The sequence below is a fragment of the Gymnogyps californianus genome, chromosome 8, assembly GCF_018139145.2.
Source record: "Gymnogyps californianus isolate 813 chromosome 8, ASM1813914v2, whole genome shotgun sequence".
NCBI classification, from domain to species: Eukaryota; Metazoa; Chordata; class Aves; order Accipitriformes; family Cathartidae; genus Gymnogyps; species Gymnogyps californianus.
In genome coordinates this window covers 29,987,345-30,015,101 of record NC_059478.1, presented here as the reverse complement: position 1 = coordinate 30,015,101, position 27,757 = coordinate 29,987,345, and the positions used below count along the sequence as shown (strand labels likewise).

General features: G+C 38.5%; 2 protein-coding genes across 3 annotated transcripts in view; one reads left to right on the top strand and one right to left on the bottom strand.

The window, feature by feature from the left end:
* The window catches only part of LRP8 (LDL receptor related protein 8), a 194,291-nt gene extending 189,690 nt beyond the window's left edge, over nucleotides 1-4,601 (top strand). The window contains exons 15-18 of the mRNA XM_050900755.1: nucleotides 674-904; nucleotides 2,968-3,036; nucleotides 3,259-3,431; nucleotides 4,456-4,601. Of these exons, the coding sequence (XP_050756712.1) occupies nucleotides 674-904; nucleotides 2,968-3,036; nucleotides 3,259-3,431; nucleotides 4,456-4,494 (512 nt within the window). The 3' untranslated portion in view covers nucleotides 4,495-4,601. The remainder of the gene's footprint in view (nucleotides 1-673; nucleotides 905-2,967; nucleotides 3,037-3,258; nucleotides 3,432-4,455) is intronic.
* LOC127018931 (nardilysin-like) lies at nucleotides 130-27,565 on the bottom strand. Of its 2 annotated transcripts, XR_007766848.1 has the most exons (8): nucleotides 27,501-27,565; nucleotides 24,248-24,343; nucleotides 20,589-20,662; nucleotides 18,921-18,990; nucleotides 15,139-15,289; nucleotides 14,167-14,252; nucleotides 839-902; nucleotides 130-151 (listed from the first exon to the last, which is right to left on the bottom strand). XR_007766848.1 is itself a non-coding variant. In XM_050900756.1 (7 exons), exons 2-6 carry the CDS (start codon nucleotides 24,307-24,309, stop codon nucleotides 14,187-14,189), a joined length of 423 nt encoding a protein of 140 aa, XP_050756713.1. In that variant the 5' UTR covers nucleotides 24,310-24,343; nucleotides 27,501-27,565; the 3' UTR covers nucleotides 790-902; nucleotides 14,167-14,186. The 2 variants fall into 2 exon arrangements, 1 of the variants encoding a protein (XP_050756713.1); XM_050900756.1 differs by lacking the exon at nucleotides 130-151 and having other exon boundaries at nucleotides 790-902.
* Between the last annotated feature and the right edge of the window lie 192 nt (nucleotides 27,566-27,757).

The following is a 27,757-nucleotide window of genomic DNA, read 5'->3' as shown; positions in this document are numbered from 1 at the left end:
AAATACAATCACGTCACCGTTTCACTCCTCCAGCAACATCATACTTACAGTGAATATATTTCCTGATGGTGGAACACAAACACTAGCTTTTGTATTCCGCTACTTGCTGCCTTCTGAACACAGCATTGTGGTGTCCTTTATTGAAAGCTTGCTTATTTTTGAAAGCATAACCAGAAAAAGATACAGCAGGAAGGGGAAAAAAAAAAAAAGGATAAGGCCCAGTACTAAAAGTGTGAATGGTCAAGAAATCATTAAAATTTGCCATGTTATTGCCCTATAGATACTGGATCTGGAGAGGCCACAGTCATTGCTGATAATATCCCAAAGAGATGAGTGGTTTCAATGTAGTTTTCCCTAACATGTGAATAGTTCCTGGTACAAATTCAGTATCTTCTGAGGTACTGAAAAAAACCACAAGTTTTTGAACTTCTTAACTACCTTCCATTCAGAGTGCTTTATTACTATTAATAAATTAAGCTTGACTTCAGGAAATTATTTGTGTAGCTTTAGGCACAGAACTATCAACAGTCTGACTACCTGGTAAATAGAATTGGAATTTGGTTTCTGCTTCTAATCATTAAACATAACAATTCTCCCCAGATTTATATCACCATTTGTGATATGCTTTGTGTACTTACTTTAACCAAATTTCATTGTTGCTCTTGCTTTTCAGATCTTCCAGCTACTTCAACTACTGTACTGGTTTCTACAACCACGGCATCCCATACTGCCGGTACCACGACCATCGCAACTGTACCTGGCAGTGCCAGTAACACCACTGACGTCGCCCTCAAAGCTGTACCAGAAGCTACGATTGCCACCCCAAGTTTTCACTTACCTTCCACCACATCCATCCTGATAGATTCTGAGATGACCACCGGAAACAGCAATTTATCACAGCACTGTAAGAGAAGGAGATTCTTCTTTTCTTTTTCTATATATACCATATCACAAAAACTCATGCACTGGTGGGAGACCTGACCTAACATCTGAGTTGGAGACAGGTCAGATGCAGGCACATCCTGTTGCATAGCAGGAGACATCAGGTACTCTTTCTGCAGACATCCGTGTTATGATGGCTGATGTGATTCTAGTTGTTCTGGATGTTAAGGAACTTGTATCAGGTTTTCATCCAACACACATGAAACGGGCTCTAGAGATGAGGCCCTGAGAGTTCATACTAGTCCTTGCCTTGTGCCTAATACTAGTTCATCCCAGCTTCAGTGGTGTTTGTAGTGCTGCATACCGTAATATGGATGATTCTACAGGCGCTTCACCTATTTTAATTGTTTAATTATTAATGTGACCCAGCACAAGTTGTGGGTGAAACATGTCTCCTGTCCAGCTTTAGCCCTGCTGGATGTTTGGAATTAGAACAGCCCAAGACAAGCTGCATCTGTTTTGCGGGGCTGTGCTTTGCATGTTAATGATGTGGCCTGATCCATGACATACGTTTGAAGTTTTGCATTACATATTAGAAGAGTATCCCAATGGAGAGCACTAACAGGCTCTCCTCAAGTTCACCCTACATAATGAGTGAGTAATGAAACACCAATCTACCATCTCAGTGCTAACAGGTAATCCCTCTCGATTGTGCTGCCAAGGTAAAGCAGAAAAGCTCAACTGCTTTTCAAAAAAAAAAAAAAAAAAAAAAAAAATATTTTAGTCCAGAGAGAACTTTACTCTTCAGGACTGTCATTCAAGACCTCAAACAGATCTAGATTGCTTTAAAAACAGTAAAATGCTTTTTTTCCTCAACGTTTCACTAAGCAGAATAGGCGGTTTCCATTGCATCTGGAAAGCAAAAATAAGCCATCCCTATTTGACTAGGCTGCCTGTTTGTGGGAACAGTGTGCAGCGCACTCTGTACTGCATGTGTGAAACCAGAATCCAATTTCTAAAATTCATTCTTCTAAGTTCTTTTTGTGCAAGTTTCTCTCAAATGCAATAATTAACTTTTTAATAAGCCATGGAAGCAAGGTGCTTTAATTGTCCACATTTGAAATAGTCTGGCTTATTAAGTAAATAACTATGTAATAGAACAACCTGCCACAGGGAAGTATTTAAAAGGAAAAATTGCCTTTTAAGGTCCATGAATTGGTGTATCAAAAGACAAACCACAGTTAGTTCCTACTCTCTCAATTCCTGATATTCTAGCAAAAACAAATTTTCTATGCTGATCCCCTATTATAAGAGCTCAGAGCAAACATTTTTAAGTATATAACTTGAAAGGTATATTGATTTTTTTTTTTTTAATTATTTTTCCCTATAATTGTTTTTTTCTCTTGTAAGTATAATACTGAGTTTTGGGGTCATTCTTGCATGCTGAGGCAGACTGCAGCAATGAGTGATATATGTGTTGACTTAGTCCTTAGCTGTAAATAAATTAAAAAAAAATTAAAAAGAAAAGCTGTGCAGATGGCTTGGAACTACATTCTTTTTCTGACAGCTCAATAAATCATTAATTGTGTCAGCACTAGAAAGTGTTCTGCTGTGGATTTTAAGAGCACTATTCACCATCCCCTGATCCATGCATGGAATTTCCATTAAGTGTCATGTTTTTTCAAACTGGCCTCCTTTTTTGTGCTTGAAAATTAGAGGCACAAGTACAGTCACTTACTCGTTTATGGTCAGAGCTTCCCTATCTGTTAACGCTGTCCTGAGCACTGCCCTTAACTGGCCACACTCTCCTGGTGTGTAGTTTGCAATCCTGCGAGGGCAGTAGCGCTTCATGGCCAGGCTGTTTATCGTTCTGAAGAAGCAGCAGCTCAGCTTAGCCCAGATTTGTGTGTATATGCTTTTTATCTTCTTTGTAATAATTTTATTACAAAACTTTTTGTAAACTCTTTGATTACGAAAGCTTTCTGATGGGCAGAACAACGTGGTTACTAACATAAAACATTCTTTAGACGTGGCTTTAAAACCAGTAAATGAGTTAAATGATCAGAACGACTTCTGTAATTACAGATGCAAATAATGACCAAGGCTTTGATTCAACTGTGACAGCAGCTGTTATTGGAATTGTCATTCCTGTCGGTAAGCTGACTTGATTTAATCTTTGAGGGAGATCATACCAAAATGATAGTGTAAAGACACTCTTCCAATTTTCAGGGTTGGAGGTGGGAAAGAGTACAGGAACTGTTTAAATGGGGAAAAGTAGCCTGGCTTTGAGAAGGTTGTGTGAGGATGAATATCTACATGGGAACATCCCAGCAGATTTGTGCCTGGCTAACAGCCCTTTCTTTCCCCTTTCCTCAGTGGTCATTGGCTTGCTGTGCATGGGGGGATACCTCATCTGGAGAAACTGGAAACGAAAGAATACTAAAAGCATGAATTTTGATAATCCAGTGTATAGGAAGACAACAGAAGAGGAAGATGAAGATGAAATCCACATTGGGCGGACTACCCAAATTGGACATGTCTACCCAGCAGTAAGTATCTGAGGAAACTGCTGACAGAGAAGATTAATTTTGTTGAGAGTTTAGATACAGAATTATCTCCAGCCAATTAGTGTTGTTTATTTGCCATATAATGACAAAAAAAAGAACTTCTCTAATAATCATTGAATAGGCAGAAGCCTAAACTTCTAGGCAGCTCATGCCGTTGTCTTAGAATATATGGTCTATATAATAAGATATTCTGTTCAAATGAAGAATAATTGTCCTAATCAATACACCTAGTAAGCTAGTAAGTGTAAAGCTAGCTACCTCAAGAGCTCAGTATGTGACAGCTGATTAATTATCCTCTGCTGGATTCCATTATATCTGTGCTTAGACTGCTACCAAGTGTCTAAACTATCTTAAGGATAACTTGAGTTTCTCTACAAACCAGGGAGAATATTTTCTCTATAACATAACAGTGTAAAGACGACTCAGATTCCTCACAAGGAGGAGCGAATGAGGTTCTGTAAGAAGTTAAGGAAATTCACCTTGGCAAGATTAAACTTTACAAAAAGCAAACGCTCATTTTGATAGCAAGTCCTGTGTATGCAGAAGAGAGAGAACCTGTTCTGCGTGGCAGTTTGTCTGTAAAGGAGCCTCCTTCAAAGAAGTAGCCCTGGTGAGATGAAGCACTGGCAGTTATAACTGCATTGTATTTGTACAAGAGAGCATAAAGATCCGTAAGTAAGGAGTGAAGGCAGTATACCTTCTATAGGCAGGCAGGCACATAGGTAATGCCCTATATTATCTAAAGATCCTGCTAAAGATCACACTAGAGAAGATGTCATCCTTACCAGGAACTTTATCTAGTACACAAGTGAAGTAAACTTTCCAACACCTCTTTAGTAACACTTGAGCGAGCGACCCCATTTGGGGGAAGAAAAATCAGTGCATAAAATAGATTTGTCACCAGTACACTAGGGACAACAATGAGATTTTTAACAAGAAATACAAGTTAGCAACAGTATCACAAGTCACAGCTTTTCTCAAGTGTGGTTTTTTTTCCCCTTCACAGCGTGTAGCGTTAAGCTTAGAAGATGACGGGTTGCCATGAGGATGCAGTTGCTGCTCCAAACACCACACTGAAGAAATTTGCTTTGGATCACAGAACCTGCTTCTTCTTTTTGATCGTTATTTATGTTGCAGAAGGGTAACCACAAAGTTATAATGAACTGCAAACATCCAAAGGATGTGAGAGTTTTGTATGTATAATCTTTTATACACATTTTAACTTGTTGCACTACCCATTTGTGATAGTGAATAAGCGACAGCTGAGCTACTAACTCAATGTACATAACCAGCCAGGCTGAAGGTTCAGCAGCTATTGCTTTATTTTAAGACTGTATTTATAGATATTTTGTAAATATGTTGACTATGCTTTGTGGCTATCCATCAACATAAGTAAAACAAATTCTGTACAGGCAGTTTAGAAATATTTATTAACAAAATCTGGATTATAAGATCTGTTCTGTAAATATAGTAGAGGGGTGAGAGTATTTATTTTTTGTATGTTTGGCTTGCTGTGCATAGATTATCTGTGTATATATCTATCTAGACTAGATAGATATATAGGCATATAAATATATACATATATATAAAAATATATACATATATTTTAAAACTACTAGCCTACGTTTATGAAAATTAGGGATAATTGAATTTTTACAGGATGTTGGAGAAGTTTGCTTTGAAGTCTAAAGACCCTAAGTAAGAAAGAGCTGTATGGTAAGATAGCTGACAAATGAAGCACTCCCATAACGAACAGAGCTCCTGTTCTCCGAACTGGCTCGTAAGGGTTGCTTTGACATTTTCCAGTCTATCCAGAAAGATTCTGCTGCAGTGCTTTTAACTGAAGAGCTATCGCTTACAGCGTTTCAGTCAGGAGAAACTCCTACAGCGCCCGATTTTTTTGTGTTGTATTGTTGCTTTTTACAGCTTGGTACAAATTTGGTTTAGGTTTTTTGTTTGTTTGTTTCTAAATGTAAATCTAAATGCTCTTCCCCACTGGGAATCTTGCACCTCTCAAATTAGCTTAGATTTAGTAGAAACAAAGACTTAGCCATATACTTCCATGCACCCAAAGTGAGCACTCTCACCTGGCTCATCAGGAACAAAAACTCAACACAATAACAAAAGTCAATTCCTTCCCTCCTTGCCCTTTTCCCCTACTCATACTGATTAAGAATCCTAATTTAGGAGATGCTGTGGGGCAGTGTCTTAATTCAGTATATGTAGAATTCTTTGAAGTGCAGCAATTATCTTCCAAATTACTGCCAATGGAACAACCTGCAGCACGGTAGATCTCCCCTACCACAGAGCACTAGGCAAGGAGGTTAAAGGAGGTTAAAAATTCACAGCCTTATCAATATCTTTGGCTGGGTCATCCTGCACCTTGCAGAAAACACACTGGTTTTTCTCATCTCATTCTATAAGATTCCCAGGGAATTCTATGGGAAGTGAATACACTTACCTACTACTGCATAATGGACTAGCACCTCCCTGAACTGTACCAAAACCTAGAGAAATCTTCCTAGAGTTCTTACATCAGTCCAAGCTTTTTGTATTCAAATGAGTAGAAGAAACTCAGCCTGAATAGGTTTGGGGTTTTTTTCCTTTTTTCCTTTTGCTTTTCTTTCTTTTAGAATAAATTCACAGTATAATGTGAGCTGGAAGTTGCTTCTTGACTAAGAAAAGGAAGAAAGCGTCTAAAGACCTAGTATGTGTTACAAACATAATAGATACTCTCAAAATATTCATGGCCTGCGTAGATAATACATAAATAATCAAGCATCCTTCTATTCAAATTTTAGATTTTAAGGCAGTGAAAAAATGATTGAGATATCCAATTATTGTTTTAAGGTATGAAGCTCTGTTTCTACAAATCCATGCACTGTGTGCATGAAGAAAAAAACTGAGAAAAGGCTGTATGTGATAACACTGTAACTAACAGACGACTGTAAATATATTTGAAAGTTCTACAGTTTTGATACTTTTTTAAGAACACATGCACACAAACAAACCTGTATAAACCATGTATAAAAGGCTGCAGTTTTTTTCAAACCATTGTAAATGAACTCCATGTGCAGTGCTGATTTCAACCTTTACAGATTTATAACTACTGAGAAGTCAAACACCAAATTTGTTTTTTTAAGAAATTAATTATTTTAAATAATGGTTCAGATTGTTAGGATGATGTTTAACGTTGTAATCATTTCTGATCTCTGTCTTGTCATATTGAAGTTCTGTTAGAGTAAGTTCTTGCTTGGTGCCTTTTGTGTTTCAGTTTTTATGTTACAGACAAAAGAACCAGGGAGGGGCGGGGGAGGGATCTGCTCTGTGTAACGCTTGCTGTACTGACATCAATAAGGATTACTGAAAACCAAATGAACACATTTGTAAAACAGTGCACTGTTTCTATAGAAAGATTAAATTTTTTTATCTGGGACTACTGAACTAATTACTTTATAGTGCCTACAATGCTGTCCTAGACATGGGAGTGTATCATATTTTGGTCTGGGTTTTCCTTAGCTCTTAATTGTCCAAACCCAAACGGGAACGCTATTGTGTAGTTTAGCTGTTTAGCTGCAGCTTTGCAATAGTAACACTGAAAACAGTTCATATTCTACATGTAAACGAACAGACCATTTTGTTCTGAATTGTCTTTCTCTGCCACTTTGGTTTTGGTCATCTTCAAATCACGTGGAAAACAGTACCGGGCTCATTATTTCCTTGAGCTGAACAATTGTATCAGTGATGTAACTAAAGTAAGTGAGTAAAACTTCCAGTGGTACAAGTACACTAGTCCTTACCCACTCTGAGAAAACGTTGTCTCAAAAGCGAATGGTGCATACAACAAAACTGGTGTAGTTTTTAATGCGAACTATTACGTGTTAGACTATTCAACAACTAGTTGCAAACCACTCTATTTCTTCGTACAGCTTTTGGTAAAGCATATCTACAGAAGCTGAAAAACTTGTTACAGCCAAATATGCACTCTTTTGCCATCCTGAAAAAAAGACAGAAATACCACTATTCTTGGAATCACAACAGGCAGTCTTAACTTTTTTTTTTTAAAACATACAATCTCTTGTATGGAAATAAAGCCGAAATGAGATCCACTGTACTAGAAGTACAATGATAGCTTTAGTTGGAGACACAAGTGAGTCAGAACTAAATGTGCAGTTAGCTTGCTCTCTCTTCCCTTTCTCTTGTAAAAATGAAATCCTAGGTAAGAAACAAGGATATTGTGAACAAGGAGGGACGACAGGAGGCATTTTCTGAAATGGATGGGTAGTTTGGGTCCTATATGAACTTACTTACAACATTCCCCTGTGCAGAGAGAAGCTTGAGCAGGCAGTCAAATGCCTGAAAGACTTTTCTCCTTCTAGGTATTGCTGTATGTCCCCCTTGGTCTGTCTCTGTGGGAAATGTACTGCATAACTTCACTTAAGATTCACGTTACCAGCCAGGGGAATAAAGTAGCCATAAATACCAATATCCATTGATATGTACCTCTTGAAAACCAAGAGAACCAAACTGTGCATCGAATGACCGTTCTTTTTCCTACCCCAGGTAATTTGCAGGATATACTCAAAGAAGCAGTAGAAATCAGAGCACTGAAGACACTACAGCCTTTCACTGTCACCTGGTGCTGTAAAGCCTTTTGAAGCAGTGTATTTATTGAAAGTAACTTTCAGTCAATTTGTCCCTAAAGGAAGGCTGCCAAGCAGCTAACACTTGTCAGACACAAATAGTTATTACCGAACTAATGTGGACTTATGTACTGGTAAATATTGGTGGTTTAGTTTTCTACTTAACTGAAAATCAGTTTTTCTTACTTTAAAATATTTAACTGAAATGGAGAAATATTTTAGCAGAGTAACATGGTAGCAAATAGAAAAACTGACAACAACAACAAAAAAATACCTCCAGGTCTAAATAGAGAGGACAGCACAAATGAGAAGAAGTGAAAGAGCCTCATAAGAGTCCCAGACCTATCTGGGGCATTGAGGTATGCCTGCCGTAACAACTATCCTTTTTTTCTTTTTTCTTTTTTTTTGACTCTATGCTGTATTTGCAATAAAATTCTATTATTTTTTGTTTCACTTTTTACACATAGTAACTATACAGTATGAGATAATCCATACTAATACTGTGCTGCCTACTTTCATTAAGATGCTGTACAACTACACGTACTCATATAAAATCCCTTTAGTGTTTATAGAACATATGCAACTTGGTTACCTTTCTGCCTTCTGCAGGAGTATGTATGCATCATTTCCTCACACTGAGTTTGTTCTCCATCAAATCAGTCCTTCAACTTTGTGAAACAGTTTTAAATCTGTCTTCCTAATTTACATCCTTGCCTTCAAGAAGGGAGCTATAGCCATGGTCTGTTGCAAGCTTTGTCACTGTCTCAGTGCAGGAGTTTATGGAGTAGTGCCAATTTCAGTTGTCTCCTAAATGCACAGTGTCAACATTGGAAGGATTCAAAGGGAGAAAGCAACAGAGACAGTGAATTTAGATGTGGGATACATAAGCCACCTTTTAGATTCAAGCCACAGTCCATTTGCACATTAACATGCTGGGTGCTTAATGGCCAGCTCAAAACTCTAATTAACAAAACACCCACATGCACTCTCTCACTCTTACTTTGCAGGTCCTGGTGCCCTCTAGTCAAACAGCTGTAACGGGAGCACTGTTTGTAAGAGCTTGCCCTGGCCAAGGATGCCCTGGAAACAGCACACTGGTCAGTGAAGGTACCGGTACTGTCCCAGGTGACGGCTTAACAGTTGTTTTCAGTCACAGTTTGAGGGTGGTCGTGGATTGTCCTGATGACAAAGATTGGGGCTGCAGCTTTGCAGCTGTGTGTTTCTGCAACAACTTGCAAACGATCATTCCCACGGACTGGCAGCAAGCATGACCTAGCCAAGACTGTCATTTCATGACGAGGTGAAATTAGATGAACCCTAATCTGCTACAATGAGCTGGAGGAAAGGCACACACTGGTCATCCTAGTCACAGGACAAAAATATGCAGAGCCATGCCTTTAAGTAAATAATCTGAAGTCCCTGTAAGAGAAAATGGGGGGTTGACTTTCATCAGGATAGTGACAGGGACCTAACTGGCTATTCTCAGCTAGATCAAACGTGCCTAGCAAATAGTTTTCCAAGCTCGTTGCACCTTGATCAGTAGGAAACAGACTGACCTAGCGCACCTTGTTTTACTTGTATGGCTACGAGCACAGACTCCCCCACCAAGACGCAAGTCTCACAGAATCAAATTTTACACAGATAAAGATGAACTTGTGGCTTTTGGTATCACAGCAGCAGACACAGTAACACAAAATATTATCTCACAACAGTGTCACCAGCAGTGAGGCCATCTGCCTCAGGACACTGAACTTAGATTTCTCGTACCAACAGCGGTAGCATCTACCAGAAGAAACCAACAAGCACTAGTTAAGGCTGTGTTCTTAGCTCTTACAGGAGGTTAGTAATGCTAACTTGTATCTGTACCTATGCATCAACAAGCAGAATGAGAATTAACATGATTTAAAAAAATCTTTTTCAAATTATTTGCAGCATTCAAATTTCACTATCATCTACCTCGGTGGGAGAACATTTTCTTAAGGGATTAGCTGCCACTGCCTGCTAAGTTCTCCACACTATTAAGGAAACCATTGTAATCTTGTCAGTCATGATAAGGCAGCCATCTTAGCAGGGAGCTAAAAGTTATGATGGCATAACAAGCAAATCTTCCTGATGATAGTTTCATAGGCCCTAGCCTGGTTACATGGATGGCTTACAAGGGATTGCGGCAAAGAGAAGTCGGAACTGATACTTTTTTTTTTTTTTTTTTTTTTTTTTGGTCTTCACATCAGCTCAGTTCTTCAGTCCTTGCCTATAGGCTACAGAGTCAGGTGGAAGAGTAGAGGTTATAACTACAGTTCTTGCCAAGGTACAACTGAGGCCAAATAACAAAGACATTTCACATTACCCTATTCAGGATTTTATCTGCCGAGTCTGCCAATCAAGGAATTATTAATTAGTTCCAACTGTAGTAATTTATTTTCATGCATATATTCCCCCACTGGGACTTAGCTGAAAGCACATACATTCATTTAATTCAAGCCATGACACATAAAGGATCATGGAAAGCCTTATGACCAAACGTTCAAGAAAAATCCCGGAATCTATTTTGCTAACAAGGCACAGACCTGAATAAGATCTAAGCAAAGAGAACATCTTGCAATAATGCTTAGAAGATAAACAATACTTGGAAAGTAATGTTTAGGTCTAAGTTTTGATGACAGGAATTTTCTTACAAGGGCTAAGCTGACTTTTAGACTTCTGTAATAATGAAAAACTGACAAGAAATTTCTGGAAATTTACATTAAATTATTATTAGCTGAATTATTATAATCTGAAATGTGTGCCACATTTAAAAGCCTGACCTCATAAACTGACTCCATACTACTTTGATGCTAAAGGCATCAGCGGCAATAAAAGTCGTGAAGAAGTTAATAATAAAAACTTCTTCAAACACAACAGGGGCTGGAAGCCTGCAAAAGAGCAGGTGAGGTTAACAGAATCTGTTGCTGTAGAGGAAACTCATAGTGAATATGTATTTTTAATTTTGCATACAACCTTGATCTACCCATCTTAAAAAAAGGCCTAATGCAGCTAGAAAAGACACTGAGAAGGTCAACAAGGATAATTGAGGAAGATTTACAGTTTTCAAAGCTTCAACTCAGAAAGACACAACTGAGCGGATGTACAACACATATATAAAATCATTAATGGTACAGAGAAAGCACTAGGACATAATTCTTTTTCTAAGTATCCATTACTAGCTACTATCAGATAGGAGATGGGGTAAATGGCGTTAGTCGGATCCAATATGACAGTCCTGATGATCAGATGAGTAATTTCTCATATTTGCTTTTCTTTCTTTTTTAATCATTGCCTTATTTACTATAGGACATGGAAATTGTTTTAGAAAATACAATAACTGAAGCTTATCAGACATATTGTCCATATGAACAGAGCAGTTCACGGACCTCAAAGGCAGCTCTGGTTCCCTGCGGAGCCACACCAGACAATTACACACCTTTCCTTCCTTTATTCCTTAATGTTTACAAGAGAAGGAAAACCTTCACAGTTTACCTCTTTCAGGCAACACCTGACCAAAAGCCTTTATCTCTAGGCTGCCATTAAGGTCACAGTAGCACTTCTACACCTGTGCCTGCCCTTCTGTTCCTCTCAATTGCCTCCTGTCGTTCTTGTGGAGCACCTTTCTCCAATAAATACCTAATATCCCTTGTTTAAAAGGCAATATTCAGTAGAGTCACTTTGACCACATAGTATTGTTAATCATACCCCTACGAGCTGAGTGAGAAAGATACTCTGGCTAGGATGTTTAACTTCCGCTCTTCCTTTAAGACAGTTCCGTGAAACTGCAAAAGAAGTAGCAGCAGTCTTGAAAACAGAAGCAGCATCACCCAAAAAGACACATGCAGAGTTGCTCAGGCACTAAAACCAACAGTGCTTAACAAACAAATAGGTTTTTAAAAAAACCTGTGTTAGTAATTTCAAAATAGATATTTTAGGAGGTTTTGTTGTTGTTTGTTGTTCACACAGGCCTTTTTATTATCAATATTAATTGATCTTAAGATTAAGATTAAGGAATCTTAACAGCAAAGGGGAACAGCAAAATTTTAAGGGCAATGGACTTGAGAAAAAAAGAACATCTATTTACTAAAAGGAATAAAAAAGACAGACACTAACAGTCTGTGCGATCTCAACATTACAAAACATGGTTGAGTATGCACAGCAGAGATTTTAAAGAACTGTGTAAAATTATTTTCATTTCCAAAACTGACAGATAAACATGAGCTTCCAAGATCTGTATCACTGTACCGTAAATACAAGCATTGTAAGAACAAGAAATTTTAAATAGTTCAGCTAGCTGAATAAGTTCATTCTAAGAATAAGTTCGTTCTCTCAACCGTATGCGATGCCTCAACAGACTGGCATTTACGAGCACTGGTCTTTTTGCAGGAAAAGCCAAATTTCAAATTTTGGCATTCTCACACCAGCCTAAAACAAACAAAACACATCCAGCCTGGAAGGACTGCCGCATTAAATTCTCAGTAAGTTACCATTCAAAACAACAAGCCAACAATTTCTGGTTTCCCATTGTGCCTTCAAAGCAGAAAGCAAATGGTTTCATTTGGGATCCACGGCACAGGTGGGAAGACTATCTTGAATTAACTGAAGGTGAAAAAAAAGCATCAACTGGCAAGAAAAATAAGAAAGGTGACAAAAACAAGACTGCAGTGGCAGGCATATGGAAAGCAAAAGATACATATCCAAAATAATCATGCATAAAATAATATAAGCTGTAATTTCATCAAGGATTTTAGTAAGTCTTGTGCATAGGAATTGTGCTTACAAAACCACTATCATTCAGTTCACTTTCCCTGCACAGTGATCACGCAGACTGGTCCTGGATTGATTGTGCTTTAAATTGTGACTGTGCAGCAAACTACTCGGGTAATATGAACAACTATGTGCAAATGTCTAGTACCTTACTTGGTAATACACTGTCACTTCAGAGTTGGCATTACATTTGTTAAGAGTTTTCACCTTACGGAGCAGATGTGTATTTGGCAAATCCACCACCCAGAACTGAACAGGGCAGGGACGGGCCGGAGGAGCAAACTGGAGCTTTCTGAACTGAGTACAGATAGCAAAGTGTCAAACACCCGCTCACATCTTAACCAAAACACAAATACAAAATAGTATATATATTTATACATTTATATTTATACATTTATTTGATGCACAGTTATCTCCCTCTTTCCTGAGGGACCTATGCACTCTTTACAGCAGCCTACAAAAAGCTCAATTTAATCCTAAATACTGGAGCAGAGCCTTCTAATTAGCAGGTATACAGAAGCCTTTTAATTTCAGTTAGTCAATTCAAGGCAAAAATCCTAATGAAGACAACATAATTTGTAGTGTCAATAGCTATTAGTGCTATGAAGGCTATAAAATACCCTGAGCTTTGACTTAGTATTTTCTTTCAGAGTGCACTCTACCTTCATAAGAAGAATAAGGCCAAAGAGGAGTAACCTGCAGCTGCTCCTGCAGATCAGGAGTCTACAGCCATATATTATTTTGATTAACATTTTCTCCCTTGAGAAAAATCAACACACAGTGCTATCAGAATATTTGTCATCAGATCCAATAAGTATCAAATAAGACGTCAGATTATATTCATACAGTACTAGCTACTGTCTTTACTCAAGAGACTTAGCAATGTGGTTTCCCTCAGACTGTTGAAGATTCTAAGGATGTCTTGCTCTTTTGGGCTACAGAGAAGCTCTAACCCCAGTAAGCTATCCTTTCTGAATCAAGCAGAAATTTTGCTGGTTGAGACAGATCTTACACACCGTCAGTTTTGTCTACTTACCCCTACCTCTGCAGCAGCAGGCCTCAAGTATTTCCACTTCTCTACCAAAATTTTTAAAAAGAAAGGAAATAAAAAATGTCGAAATTATAATCAAAGTATAAATAAAGTTTGCTTCCAGAGAGGGTGAGAGGAACTGACAAGGAAAGAGCATGACATGTGAGTGATCTGAGACCAACGGCAATTAGAACGAAGCAAAGGGCAGCTGGGCTGGAACTCTGGGAGGGGAATGACCCCAGCTGACACTTACGCAGAAGACTTGATAATCCTCTAACAAGGACCGTTAACCTCCAAGTGCATACACACAGGTGCTGCTGACAGAAGAAATGCAAGCATCTGGAAGAAAAAAATACCCAGGATAACTTTTTATATGTGAATTCATGTCAGCCTTTGGCATCTGATCATTAGTACTAGTACTTAGTATAAACCAAAAATATTTGGCAGTTTGAAAATTGTGCTCATATATAATTATTGTGCTGGCATTCACTATATTCAACAAGAGTATGCAAAGAACTGCACGGTAATTTCTGATAAAAAGACAGGCAGCTCCTCAAGCCACTACTTTATGCTACTATGACAACACAGGAAGAACAAAGATGATTGCTTTCTTTTCTAGCACTATCCAAAAATTAAGCCTTTCCCCACTGACACTTATTTGGCTAACACCTCTGATTTGATGAGCATATTGAAGTAAGTCTTTTTTAGTTCCTCTTTAATCATCTCGAAGACTGCTAGAGTAAAACTGAAGTCAGACAAATGGTCAATGATGAGCTGGCTGTAAAGAAAATACTGTTTCCTTAGTAGAAGAGTCACATTATGAATTTCACATCAGATCTCAGTATTTTTAAACATTTTCATTTGATTTTCTTTGTTACTCCATGCAAAAAACATTGCCTGAGTCAAAGACCAATTGCTTTGTATTTAGCCTTCTTTACTCCACACTCATTCTTTTTACAATTCATGTCACAAAATCTCCACCCTAAACCGTAAGTCTTCACCTCACTAACCTTACAGCTTTTGAGGTACTTGGCAAAAAATGCACATGGTTCGTTATTATATGCAAAACCATTATCCCTCTGTAGTCTTTAAAACCATGTAAAACTATGAATTAATGAGTTGCAATGTAAACCTAAGCACTTCAGACTTCTGACTAATGTAGAAAACAATGTTCAGCATATGATTTGTTGAGCTCTGTTACAGACAATGCGCTGTTAGTACTTACAGGTATCTTACGATTTAATCCTTTCACTCTAATGACCAAACCATGCTCTCCAGCCACCAGTTTGTACTCCAGTTTAGCAATATCAGCTCCGTATGCTGGTTCTGACAGATTCAGAGAGAGGATGCTTACAAAAGTGTCTAGAAGCACCACACTACATGAATGAAAAAGGATGTTACAGCGGGAATCAACACAGAAAAGAAACAAACATTCAAGTCAGTAGTCTGAGAACAAGTTGTTCAGGCTAAGACCCTGAAACACCTAGTTAGGTATTACTTTTTTCATTCCGAGGATACACAAGGATGTCTTCTAGTTTTTCTGGCACGAGACTTCGAAATTTTGTATGCCAGAGGAAAAGAAAAAAAAGTATCAGCGTATGATTACCTGCAGCATTCTCACGAGTATGCAAGGGTAACACCTACCTTGAATAAAGAATTAATTTTCAAGGACTACATTAACTCTCAGTAAAATGTGTTTGCTGTATATTAACAATGCTAAAAAAAATGTGTTAGAGGTAGCTGCAGAGAAGACATTCGGAAGATTCATAGCTTTATCTGAAATGGAAGTGGCCATGATAAGGTCAAAATACGTATAAATGCATTTTATCACTTTAAGGAATCTTTCATGATGGTTAAAAATTGTGAAATGCCCCAGAGTTTTAAAATCAAGCATTTCTATTAAAAATTCAAAACCTATACTGTTAAGGCCTAGTGAAATATGGGCTTTTAAAGATACTTCAAATAAATTATCCTCTCTTTCATGAAGCTCTTTAGTGATCTTACAATATAACTACTATCCAATTTTTTACAACAGACAGTCTTGATCAAAGGTTAGCGGACATGCTACACAGAGGGGGATGTAATATATTCATAGAGTTACAAGCAGAAGACTACGTAACATACACACACTTCACTGCTGCTCTGTATCAGTTTCTTCCATGGCTACACACTCGAGAGCTCTCCGTTTGTTGAATGTGCTGCCCACGGTTGATGGCCCATTCCAGCAGAGGCTTTGATAGCTTTCCGTTCTGGCAGATTATTCTGATTACCATACGGGTGATAAGTTACTTTCATATTGAGGCAGCTGCACTAACACCCAGTATGCATTTCCTTTCTCCTGCAAAAATATGCTATCTCCTACCTCCTCAAAAGATAACTACCAAGATACAGAGAAAATTAAATGAAAGACAGGAAGTCTTTATTTTAACCTGCACTGGACATTTTAACTGGTATTACTTTATCAAAGACTTAATTTTCTGTCTTGGTCTGCAAAACAGATTACACAGAGATATTCTTAGCTCTCTGCAGACCTGTGAAGACATCAGGTGGGAATGTACATAAACGGGGGGGGGGGGGGGGGGGGGGGGGGGGGGGGGGGGGGGGGGGGGGGGGGGGGGGGGGGAAGAGGAGGGGAGAGAGAGAGAGGAAAAGAAGAAAAGAAGAAGGGGAAGGGAAGGGAAAGGGGAAGGGAAGGAGAAATGAAAAGAGAAGAGGAAAGGAGAAATGAAAAGAAGAGGAGGGAAGGGAAGGGAAGGGAAGGGAAAGGGAAAGGGAAAGGGAAAGGGAAAGGGAAAGGGAAAGGGAAAGGGAAGGAGAAATGAAAAGAGAAGAGGAAAGGAGAAATGAAAAGAGAAGAGGAAAGGAGAAATGAAAAGAAGAGGGAAGGGAAGGGAAGGGAAGGGAAGGGAAGGGAAGGGAAGGGAAGGGAAGGGAAGGGAAGGGAAGGGAAGGGAAGGGAAGGGAAGGGAAGGGAAGGGAAGGGAAGGGAAGGGAAGGGAAGGGAAGGGACTGCAGAAACACTGTCAGCTTCAATTCCAGTATGCAAATACTTTTCCTCTAGACTGTTCTGTTTTTTCACCAACTTGCATACTTTGAACTACATTTAAAACTAAAGAGAACTTGGAATTGTAGTCACTTTGCATTAAGAACAGAAAAAGCCACCCTTCTGGTGAAAAAAGATTTCATGTTTATTCAGTTCGTAAATTACTCAAGACTGGCATAATGTCTTTATCTGTTTCCATTATCTTTATAGATGCTAGTATTACCCCTCTATGTCAAAAGCAATAAAAAGGCCTTTAAAACAATAACAAAAAACCCTCTTACAGTATATAAATGCTTCATCAAAAAGCTTCTTAATAAGAACTAAAGTGTCATCCTACAGAATATCATTATACTAATAATAATAATATAGTTTTATTTTGTACTGTGTTTCTGTGATTCCAGGTAGCATTTTCTGAGCACACAGAGAAAATATGATGGTTTGAGGAGACGGAAGGGTCACAAGGTTTTGGGTTGGGGTTTCCGACTTCTTTGGTTTGGTTTTGTTTAACTACTGCCAGTCTTGCAAGCCCCAAATTGGTGCCTTCCTCCCAGATGCTTTCACTCCTGAGATGCTGTCATATTTTCTTAGTTAGATCTCTACTAGAAATCAGGGGGCTTTTACTAAAAAAAAAAAAAAAAGGAGGAAATAGATTGAGTTGTTAGAAAGGCTTTCAGTTCTTGGAGCGGCTTCATGTTGAGAAGTTAGAGGCCAATGAAACAATAAGAATGCCGATACTCGGTCGCTGTCTTCTACTGACACTTCACTTTGAGACAGACAATGCAATTCACTCCCCTAAGGAAAGATACTAGAGTGGGAATCTCTTCAAGCTCTTGCACAGTGAACAAAACATGAAAAAAATCTATGTGAATCTAAATGGCGTATCAGGCTAGCACAGCCAAGACATTCAAGTTTCTATAACCCAAATAAAACAAAGATATAGTCATACGCAGGCACCTCTGATATACTAGACTGCATGACAAAGTACCCAGTTGGAGCTGGGTTGACTTGGGACAGGTGAAGTTAGGGGGGGGGAAAGAAAAGAGAAAAAAATGCGAGAAAAAAAAGAACTTCAGCGTCAGCAGAAATAATGCAGTTTTAATGGACCATGGAATATCAGGTACCCACTAAGAAGATGACCTTTTCTCCAGTACTGAAATAACAAAGCCATAGAACACAAATGGTGATAAACCAACTTCAGCTTTACAAAATCAATTTATGTGAGAATAAAAGAACAAAAGACATGACCTTTTCTTTACTATTAAATAAACCAAATCCATTCCACTGAAGTCATCTTTTTGAACATAAGTTATTGCCTGACCTTTCTTATTCCACTGCAGGATGCAAAGTGACTGGGCAAGCATTTAAGCTCTTTTGTTCTTCCTAAATCAGAGTTTTGTGCCGCCATAGAGGGGAAAACGTGCACACCTTTCCTAACCTCAACACAGGAGCTTCTGTAGGTACCATCAGAGATCTGTAACATCTCCCTCAAAGCTGAGTCAAAGACCACGCAGACTAGCAGGCCACAAAGGCTGGTGCTGAAACAGGAGTGGGTATTTGGGCTAGGGGCCCAGAGGCCAAAAGCAATGAAGGCTGGGATATGAGGGGCCATCCAAACCAGCCCTGTATCTCCTCAGGATCCTACAACACACAAGTATCAGTTCATGGCCTGTACAATGAAGATCACTAAAAGTGAGATATGTTTATGGGATATTATATCTCTTATGTCAACACTGAGATAGTAGACCTAATACTGATACCATTTTGTATGCTATTCTCAAAGAATCAGAAGCACAAAATATATTTCCTGAAATTATCCTTTTCTGTGGTATTACCACGAGATGAGGTCTTGATCATTTATTGCGTTCTCTACACAAACTGTTTTATAAACACCATGAAATCAAAATATAATGTAAATTAATGATAATTACATAATTAATGTAATGATAGTCTAAGCATCATTTTACCTGTAATTTTTCTCTTGTGGGGGCAGGGTCCAAGTAATGTTCAACAGATGGATGTTGCTGACTGGGATAACTGCAAAATAGGTTTATTCATTGAAAACAGAAACGTCTTATTATTTCCAATCCTTTTAATCCCAAGAGCCATCTATGCATAAGATATTTTATTTGATGTAGAAAAAAACATCTGCATATGCACTTGCATATGTGGAAATATATAAAAATATATACATTAATTCATTAAGCTGCCATCTACCATTCTGTTAAACCACTGTCAATAAGGTACTGCTTATGCACCATCCCCATGGTTTAACGGGATAGACTTATAGTCACAGTAATCCTGACTGACTGGAAATCAAGAATAATTTTCTGAGAGAGCGCCAAATCACTTTGTTATGAGATCTACACGCAGAGAAATAACTCCTCGCTTCTGGAAGGGGATTATTTTATTACAGTCAGTATCATCATTTTCATCTCGGTTCGGGTTTCCATCCTCCTGTTTTCTTTTTTATCACTGAAAAGTTGCCAGTGACATGAAACAGAACCAATATGATGGCTGCTAGGGGCAGGAGAGCAGTTATGCACAACAAAATAGACTCTTGGAAAAGATGACCAAGAACTCTTTGAGATCAGGGAAAGTGGACAGGAGAACAGCAGGACTGAGAATTGTATCTCCTAGCTATAAAATAAGAGTGATCAAAACCCAGAATCTGAAATTATATGCCCCCATGCAGTACAGAAGGGACAGCCTTTTGCCAAAAAAATGTAGAGAAGGTGGAGGGAATAAATACTGGTATACTTACAGATGAAGGATAAAGAGCATTAATGAGCAAAGATGCACAAGAGGGCCTATGACTCTGCTAATTTCAATGCCCACCTATCTATTGATTCTAATAGCTATGAGACCCCTGAGCAAAAGTCACAGGGTACTGTGAAAGGGTACGTTTACTGATAAAGCAGTCTTTTTCTGGATAAAGAAGAAAAAGTTTGCCATGGCAACCCTGAATGAATTCAGCACATCACCTGTACATAAAGTCTTTCTGCAAGGGCTATCTTGAAAGTTGAGGGTTTGCCTGTTTCTTGCTAGGGATCCCTGAAAATTATACAAAGGTTTTACAAATAAGGATTGCATAGGAAATGGATGGTACTTTTGCATCCACCAGATCAAAGACTGCTCAAAGGTACAATTATCTATATAAAAGGAAAGCAATGTATTTTTCTTGACGTAAGTTTTCAAATGGCTGTAGAGATTGGAAAATCTGATGCATGCAGGGGACAAGTAAGGCCTGGCAGTTTTCTGTGAGAAAACAGGACATGCCAGAGGTCTCTACCTTTCTGCTAATGAAGCCTTATGTTTGGATCTCCTGACCTACTAGACTAGTTTCCTTCTTTATAGAATAAGGGAAAAGCAAAGAACTAAATATTGGAGTCAAAGATGTTGGAAGAAAATGAGTTGTTTAGAGGAGATGACAAGCATGAAGAAAAATGAAATGCAAAACCAATCAAAAAGTATGCAGAAACACAGGTTAAAATGTTAGAAAGAAAGAAAATTCAATTCAGCTTCTTGTCAAAGCATAACAGAGAATATGAGGTCCACTCAGAGCAGCATAAGCATATCTCTAAAGGTAAAATTTAAAAGTTTCTGTTATATATGCACTGCCCCAGGTCTCTCACCTCTGTAAAGTTTGTGAAATTCTGGTGTGTCAACAGGCTCTGTCAGATGATCGAAACTTGGATTTGGTAAACCACTTCAAATAAAAGAAAAAAAAATTTAGCACAATGTTTATTGAAGACAAAGCAAGGCCATATGGAAGCAAGCAAAAGCTGCTTAGTAGACCAGGTTTGAAGTATCATCCTGAGCAGCTCGACACAACTAAGATGTCCTTTCAAGTGACATGGACCAGAACCTGGACATTCCAATTAAAGAGGTAAAATGTTCAACACTCCTTTGATTATTTCCACAGACATACAGCCCTTTTGTAGACATAACCCGCCCCTATAGGAAGGTCATGGGCTAAAGGTTAAATAAATACCTTTGCTCCCTGCCACTTGGGGAACCTTCAAACAGTTTGGCAGATTTGTTTAAACAAAATCAGCTTCCACAGAAATACATGAATAGAATACAGCACTTGGCTAATTTCTAAATGAAGAGCTTGAAACATGCAGTGACGTAAGATACCTCTTTCTTATGTAATACCAATATTTTGGGGGAACTACTTAGAGGACAATTCACAAAGGTTAACTTCAGTCAAGATGTGCCAGATTCACGCTGCATCTCAGAAGAAACCACTGGAGAAAAGCTTCCCCATGTCAGCCCTCGTAAATATCTCCGTAAAACTTTTAAGTGTGAATTAACACACATCTGTTTTTAAATAAGAGCAAATAATATTTTGTGTAAGTTGAAGCCACAGTTCTACCATGAAAAAAACCCCAATTTAAATAAGTAATATTTATTTTCTTAAATTATTTGTGGAAATATAATGAGGTGGATTCATCTGTACCGCACCTCTGTTACTCTTCAAGGCTAGCAGTTCTAATACACCGGACTACACACCAACTTCTAGCATTGCCAAACCAAACAGGTTAGAACCAAACAGATTCATATGGGGGCTGACTTTTCAAATGAGAAAGTAAATTACACGATAAACTTGCATTTGGCACAAAAACAATCTATAGAAAAAGCAGGGAATCAAAATCAATCAAAATCAAAAAGCTTCATTAAAATTCACAAAAAGATTCACATGAGAGATAGCTGATCTTGTCTGAGAACAGAGGGATGAACATGGCAACTATGACAGTCCCTTCCAGTCCTGTTTTCTATTAATTTCCATTAATCTTTCTCCTTTTCAGACACTCATTTACACACCTGAGTGTATGCTAGGCTTAGGATTTTTTTTTCTAATACAGATGTCAATACACCACATTTTTGTTTACTTAGTCATCTTCAGGGAGCATTGCCTTGTAAGCAAGGATGCGCATTTGCAAAGAATGTCTTTCAGTCAATAGCTGGCAACAGCAGCATAGCGCAGCAGGGAAAACCTTACCTCAGAGAGTAATAAGGTCATTTTACTTGGCACCAAAACAGTAGATGTTACTTCTTACAGAGCTATATTTTTAACCAAGTAAACAAAACTTACCCCTATCGCAATTTCAAGATAAAAAACGGGATGTCTTTTCTAAATAGCATATTACGATGCATAGCTTAATATTAACATAGAAGAAACCCACAGTCAGTTTGTCTCCAACAGCCACAACGGACTGATGACTCAGCTAGATTTTGATACTAATTATCTTTCACACAATGCAGAGGCACAGAAATTAACATTCTTCAAAACTAGAATATAATTCTTTTCCCAGCAACTAAAGAAGTAACACAGGTATAACAGGAATCTACATGCAAAGTCAAGATCCACATCATGGAACACATTAAATGCTATCAAATACATTTGAAAGAAACATTTTATGAATTTATTAGCTTCCAAAGATTATATTGTCTTAATTTAGTCAGTGAAAGTAGTTTCTTTGATAAGGGAATCAATAAGAATTAAAGCCTTTGTAGATACAAGGAAAAGCAATTGCATAAAATTCTGCATGTTTAGAACATAGTTTCACAAGTTACAGACATGGAAAATATCAGAAAAGAACCTGACTTATTTGGAATCTGTGAAAAAAAATCTGTCACCCCATTCTCCAAAGTGTTCAATGTTTCTAGTGAAGAGAAAAAAATAGCAGAAATACAACTATTTCAATGGCATAAGCAGGTTTTCAGAAAAATACAAACAATTCCCAAATCTTGCAACCTTAAAACTAAGCTAAATTAGGCATCCAAAGTAGGTTGATTTATTAGCGCTTTCTGCCAGCTTTTACTGACATGAGAAAAAACCCAAACAAATAGAAATATTCAGAGCATGTTTATCTGATTTATCCCGTTTCACCAAGTCCCATAGATACCTGCTCCCCATAGGTCAGAAGTGAAAATCATGTAAATTTTGCTCTTCTTAAAACAACAAAAAAACCCCCAAACCTTATAAGCCAGTATCAGTATCAAGAGTTGATATGCACATTGTTATATTACAGTCCTTCTGTCATATCTAAACTAATAATGCTAAAAATGTGTATTTATAGAGATCTTTTCTTCAGAGTCAGAACAATTACTGTTTGTATATGCTTTTAAGCAGAATGAAAAGAACTACAATCCACACATTTCTGTCTTTCACAAATACAACCTTAAGCCAATGCATCCAAACATAGCATGCCTTTTGATTATAAATGTGTCAAGATAACCCAAACAGCCCTATGGTAGCAATATGCTATCTATTGTAATGCCATCAAACATGACATTTCTTTTAAGAAGACAAAAAAACTAATACACACACAGCAAAAACCATTTTTATCTCACCCATAATATGCATTCATCATAAAATATGTTAGAATTAGTGTACAGAACTGAAAGACAGTTGACACCTCCCAGATGAATTTAAATGCAGGTTCTCAGGATAACTCATATTCCAGTTTGCTCTTCCTTCCAACACAGTAATTTAAACAACAATGCATTAAGCACTGATATTCCTGAAAAGGCTTATAAAACAATTTAGACAATTACAGTAGAGTCATTCTCTCACAAAAAAACCTCTGAACTTGAAGTCAGACCAGACAGTACTTAAGAGAAACATACAAAGTTTATACTTCGTATTACCTTTAGATTGGACAACCAAGTTCATATAATAAGCAGGGTAATAGTTCTGCCAAAAATCCTTCAATCTGGTATAAATATGAATGTTACTTTTTTTAGGCTCATGTTTTAATTTCTTTGCACTACCTATAAATGTTAAGAAAGCAATTGGTTAGCTATTTCAGTATCAGTAGCACTCTTCTACTGAAGGGCCAACCTTTAGATATTTTATAGAATGGAAATTCATAAAGAATGCAGAATGCAACTGTGAATATTCAAGCCCAAAGGTATGAAAAATAATGAATCCTTTTTCACATTTCTATAGCTACTGCCAGGAGTCTGCCTAAACCCAGGAAACTATGGCCAAGAAATCAGCAATTTTTAACCACCTATTTTAGTTATAAACAGCCTTTGAGATTCCAAAAGAACACTCTTTTCTTGAATGAATACACTTTGGATACTATCTATAGCCAGTTAAATTGTGAGAGGATTGGAGAAAAGCTCAAAAATTTTACCAGAAAGGTGCTGTAAGTGACAGAATGATAAGACAGGTAGGTTTATTGTGATGGGAAAGATATGGGGACCTTTGATTCAATAGCCCAAGCTACTAAGCCCAGCAGGACAGGTATGACTTTGTCCCAGGCATTTAGACAGAACTCACCCCAGAAAAACTTTCTCATCAGATGCCCAGGTCTGGCAAGGCTTCCTAGTGGTAGCTCCCATCTGTTTGCATCAGAGGGCTTTGCTAGTTGGTACTCTGTTTTAAAGAATTAGAACTGTATTAAGTGATCAGTTTGAAGACAATATTCCTATAAAAGGACAATAGTATTTAAACAAAGATTCACACCATACATGGAGTGGCACTGAAAGTACTTCTTACTGGATAGACAGAACAGCAATGAACTGCATCAACTTCCTGTAAGTGCTAGAAGTGGACAGACAGTAACAGAATAAGGCAATACAACCACATTAGATCTTTTTTACATGGAAAAACTCAGGAAGAAGAAATGGAATAAAAAGACATGGAAGTGTTTGATCCTTAAATGCTGTGAGAGACTGCAACTCCAATTTACTTTTAACAGGAAAAAAGGACTCCCAACATTTCCTGCAAAACACTGAGCCTCTTCTTATGCATACACTTAGGACTAGTATGCAGAACAGGCTAAGTACCGGTTTTTTAATTCACAGAAGTTGAGGTCTTTCTTAGCATAACTGCTCTAGTAGGAATACGGCACCCAAAGAGACTGAACTTTAGGAAGCTGTAAACCAGAGCAGTCTATGAGGCTTACAGAAAGTCATTTAATTGGATTAGTGTAACATCAGTCTTTGTTAAACAGGAGTGAGTGTAGTATGTGAATATCTTTCACATGTGCCTGTCACTTAACCATGAGAAGCTGAATTGAAGTAAACTAGACATAAATCCAGGCAAAGTGCATATACTGACTTCCTCATGCAGGCCAGCTTTCCGTTACAGTTCTGACTTTGCCTCCTAGCATCTCAGCTGTGAACAGAAAAGACTCGTGTATGTTCCGAAGTCAAATACATCTTCCAGTCAAACCCGGCCAGATTAAATGCAAGAAGAAAAGTGATTTAACATTTATTTTAAAATTTACACTCTTAAACCTCTCTTCATATAGTGAAACTTCAAAAAAACCCTTTACAGTTTCTTTAGTGAACATCTTTAACCTAATGTTATTTCAGTTCGCCAAACTTTTGTCTTGTTTCATTAACACTTTCTGAGGTGCTTCTGTGGAGCTTGCTTCAAAATAAACCATAATTCTGATTTTCTAACAGAAAAAACTAACTTCAAAAGATGTCTTCACTTTTGTAATGACATCTGGCAGAACTCTGAAGATGTTGTTCTATTAACTTCTAACTACAGGTAAGGATTAAATTTACTCCGAGTAAACACAGTACAACATTGCATGTCACATGCCACATCATACAGAACAATCAAGCCACAATACAAATGCAATGAGTACTGCCATATTAGACTGAAGAAAAAGTGCTCTACTTCATCATTTAGCTGAGTTGTACATATTTAGTTTTTAATGTTTATTCATAAATAGATTTCTCCAGACTACTAATCATTGTCCCTCAATACCCTCCAATTCCCTTGGGAAAAGAACATAAGAAAAGCTATCTAACCTAGGCAGAGGAGAAGGAGCTTGACCTACTACCACTCAGTGAATGACATTAGGAGTCCATTATCTGTCCAAGAGTGAGCCTTAAATATTTCACCTCCCTCTACCTATCTTTTAATTTTTTTCTCTCACTCTTGGTGAGTCTATAATAAATTGTTCTTTATTTTGTGTGTGCCCAGTGAATAACGTCTTTAGGTCCAAGCAAATAGTAATTTAAGTTAAATGAGACAAAGATGCAATTTCTTTGTTCCATGATTTTAATCCAACAAAGTCCTAAAATATATCCAAAGTAGCTATTTAACCCTAATTTATGAGTGTCTAGATTTAAACATTCATATTTTTCCAGAAAATTACTGTATTGCCTCTCACTGTAACAATTTATGTTAAAAGAAATCAACCACCAATCCCAACATTTTTTGGTTTTGACTGTACTAGTGAAAGCTTAGAGCTCCTACATAGTCAGAAGAGGAACCTAGATCACAAAACATACAGGGCTCCTGAAAAACAAACTACAGCCAAATCTGACCTATCAATGGGGGGTTTAGTGAGTTTACATATGAATTATGTCCAGATGTGGACACCTAGGGCTTTCCTCCACGCAGAATTAACTGAGATTAAAACGTTTATTTGATTATTTACACAATACCATACCAAAGACTATGTTATTTCCATGGACAGATTAGATCTGGAAGCAGTTCAGCTATTTCCACTGAGTTAGAGTGGATATAGTAATAGTGGAACAGCAATAGTAAATATCGCCAGACTTAACCTTGCTGTAACTCTAAAGTAAGCAGAGTGAGCTTCACTAGCCCTGCACTAACTGCCTACACCTGGGATGTGATGCAGCACCACCTGCATCAGATGAAATGAAATGAAATGAAATCAAGTTCATCAGTGTAAAATACATTTTCAGTACTACCACAGTACAAAGTGTCCTCCACCATTCAGTGTCCTCAATAAAAAGGGTCCCTTCTAGTGATCAGCACAAGAGATACCCTATTTCTAAATTTTTCTTTCAGAAAGGAATATTTTACAGAAGGGCATGTCTCCGGCTATTTCCTTTCTCTCAGCAGTTCCCCAAAGAGCAAAAAGGCAGATATTATCACCAGTCCATTTACTCTCAAACTTCAGGCCACCAGTGATGAGCGTAACTCAACAAACCAGTACCAGTGAGAAGGAGGCACAGGGGTGCACTGGCTGCGTGGGGGCCAAACCCATCCCAGGGACAGCTCGGCTGGGTTACTGCCTTCGTCCGAGGGAGGCACAAAACTGCTTCAAATTCTAAGGCAGTAACACTAAATGTTAACATCTGGACTCGTAATAAAAGGCTATCAGCACCTCATTTTCCTTTTATTACCACTATGTCTAAATATTACGAGAAAGCCTTTATTAGTAACGAGTGAATAATTTTCATTTTCTGCCTAGAAAAAAGTCACAAGCTTTAGGGCAAAGCATGCAGCGTGCCCTTCACTGACTGAATCGAGTGGTCCTGACAGACAAGTCAATACTTGCGTGGGCTTTGGTCCGTCCTGTGTCTCAGCGACGGCACCCAAGCCATCGCCACCATAGCTGCGGTGTGGGGAAAGGGGAGGTGATAATCAAGCACCAGTCTGACTTTTTTTCTTCCAAACACTGCAAACATTACTACGAGAAAAGAGCTTTGTGTCAGCTGCCCGGGCTCCAGGTACCCCACGGGGAGCTACCTGCCGAAGGCCCAAGCCTTTGCGCTGAGGAAGGCAGCCGGCGGGGGGAGGCGGGGGCGCCCCTCACCTGTACCGCTTCGTCTCGCTAGGGGACTCGGCGATGTCCGGGCCGCCCCGGTTGAGTTTTGGCTGAGGCCCGGCCCTCCTCCCGCCGCCGGGGCCGCCTCCCGCTGCGGACAGATGGAGCGGGAGCTCAGCCCAGCCCTCACGGGCCCGGCTGCAGCCACCGGCGCCCGCCAGGGGGCAGCCGCAACCGCCGCCGTTGCGGCTCTGGCTCGCGGCCGTCGGCGCTGCCGGCCAATCGGAGTGGTGATCACGCTCCGC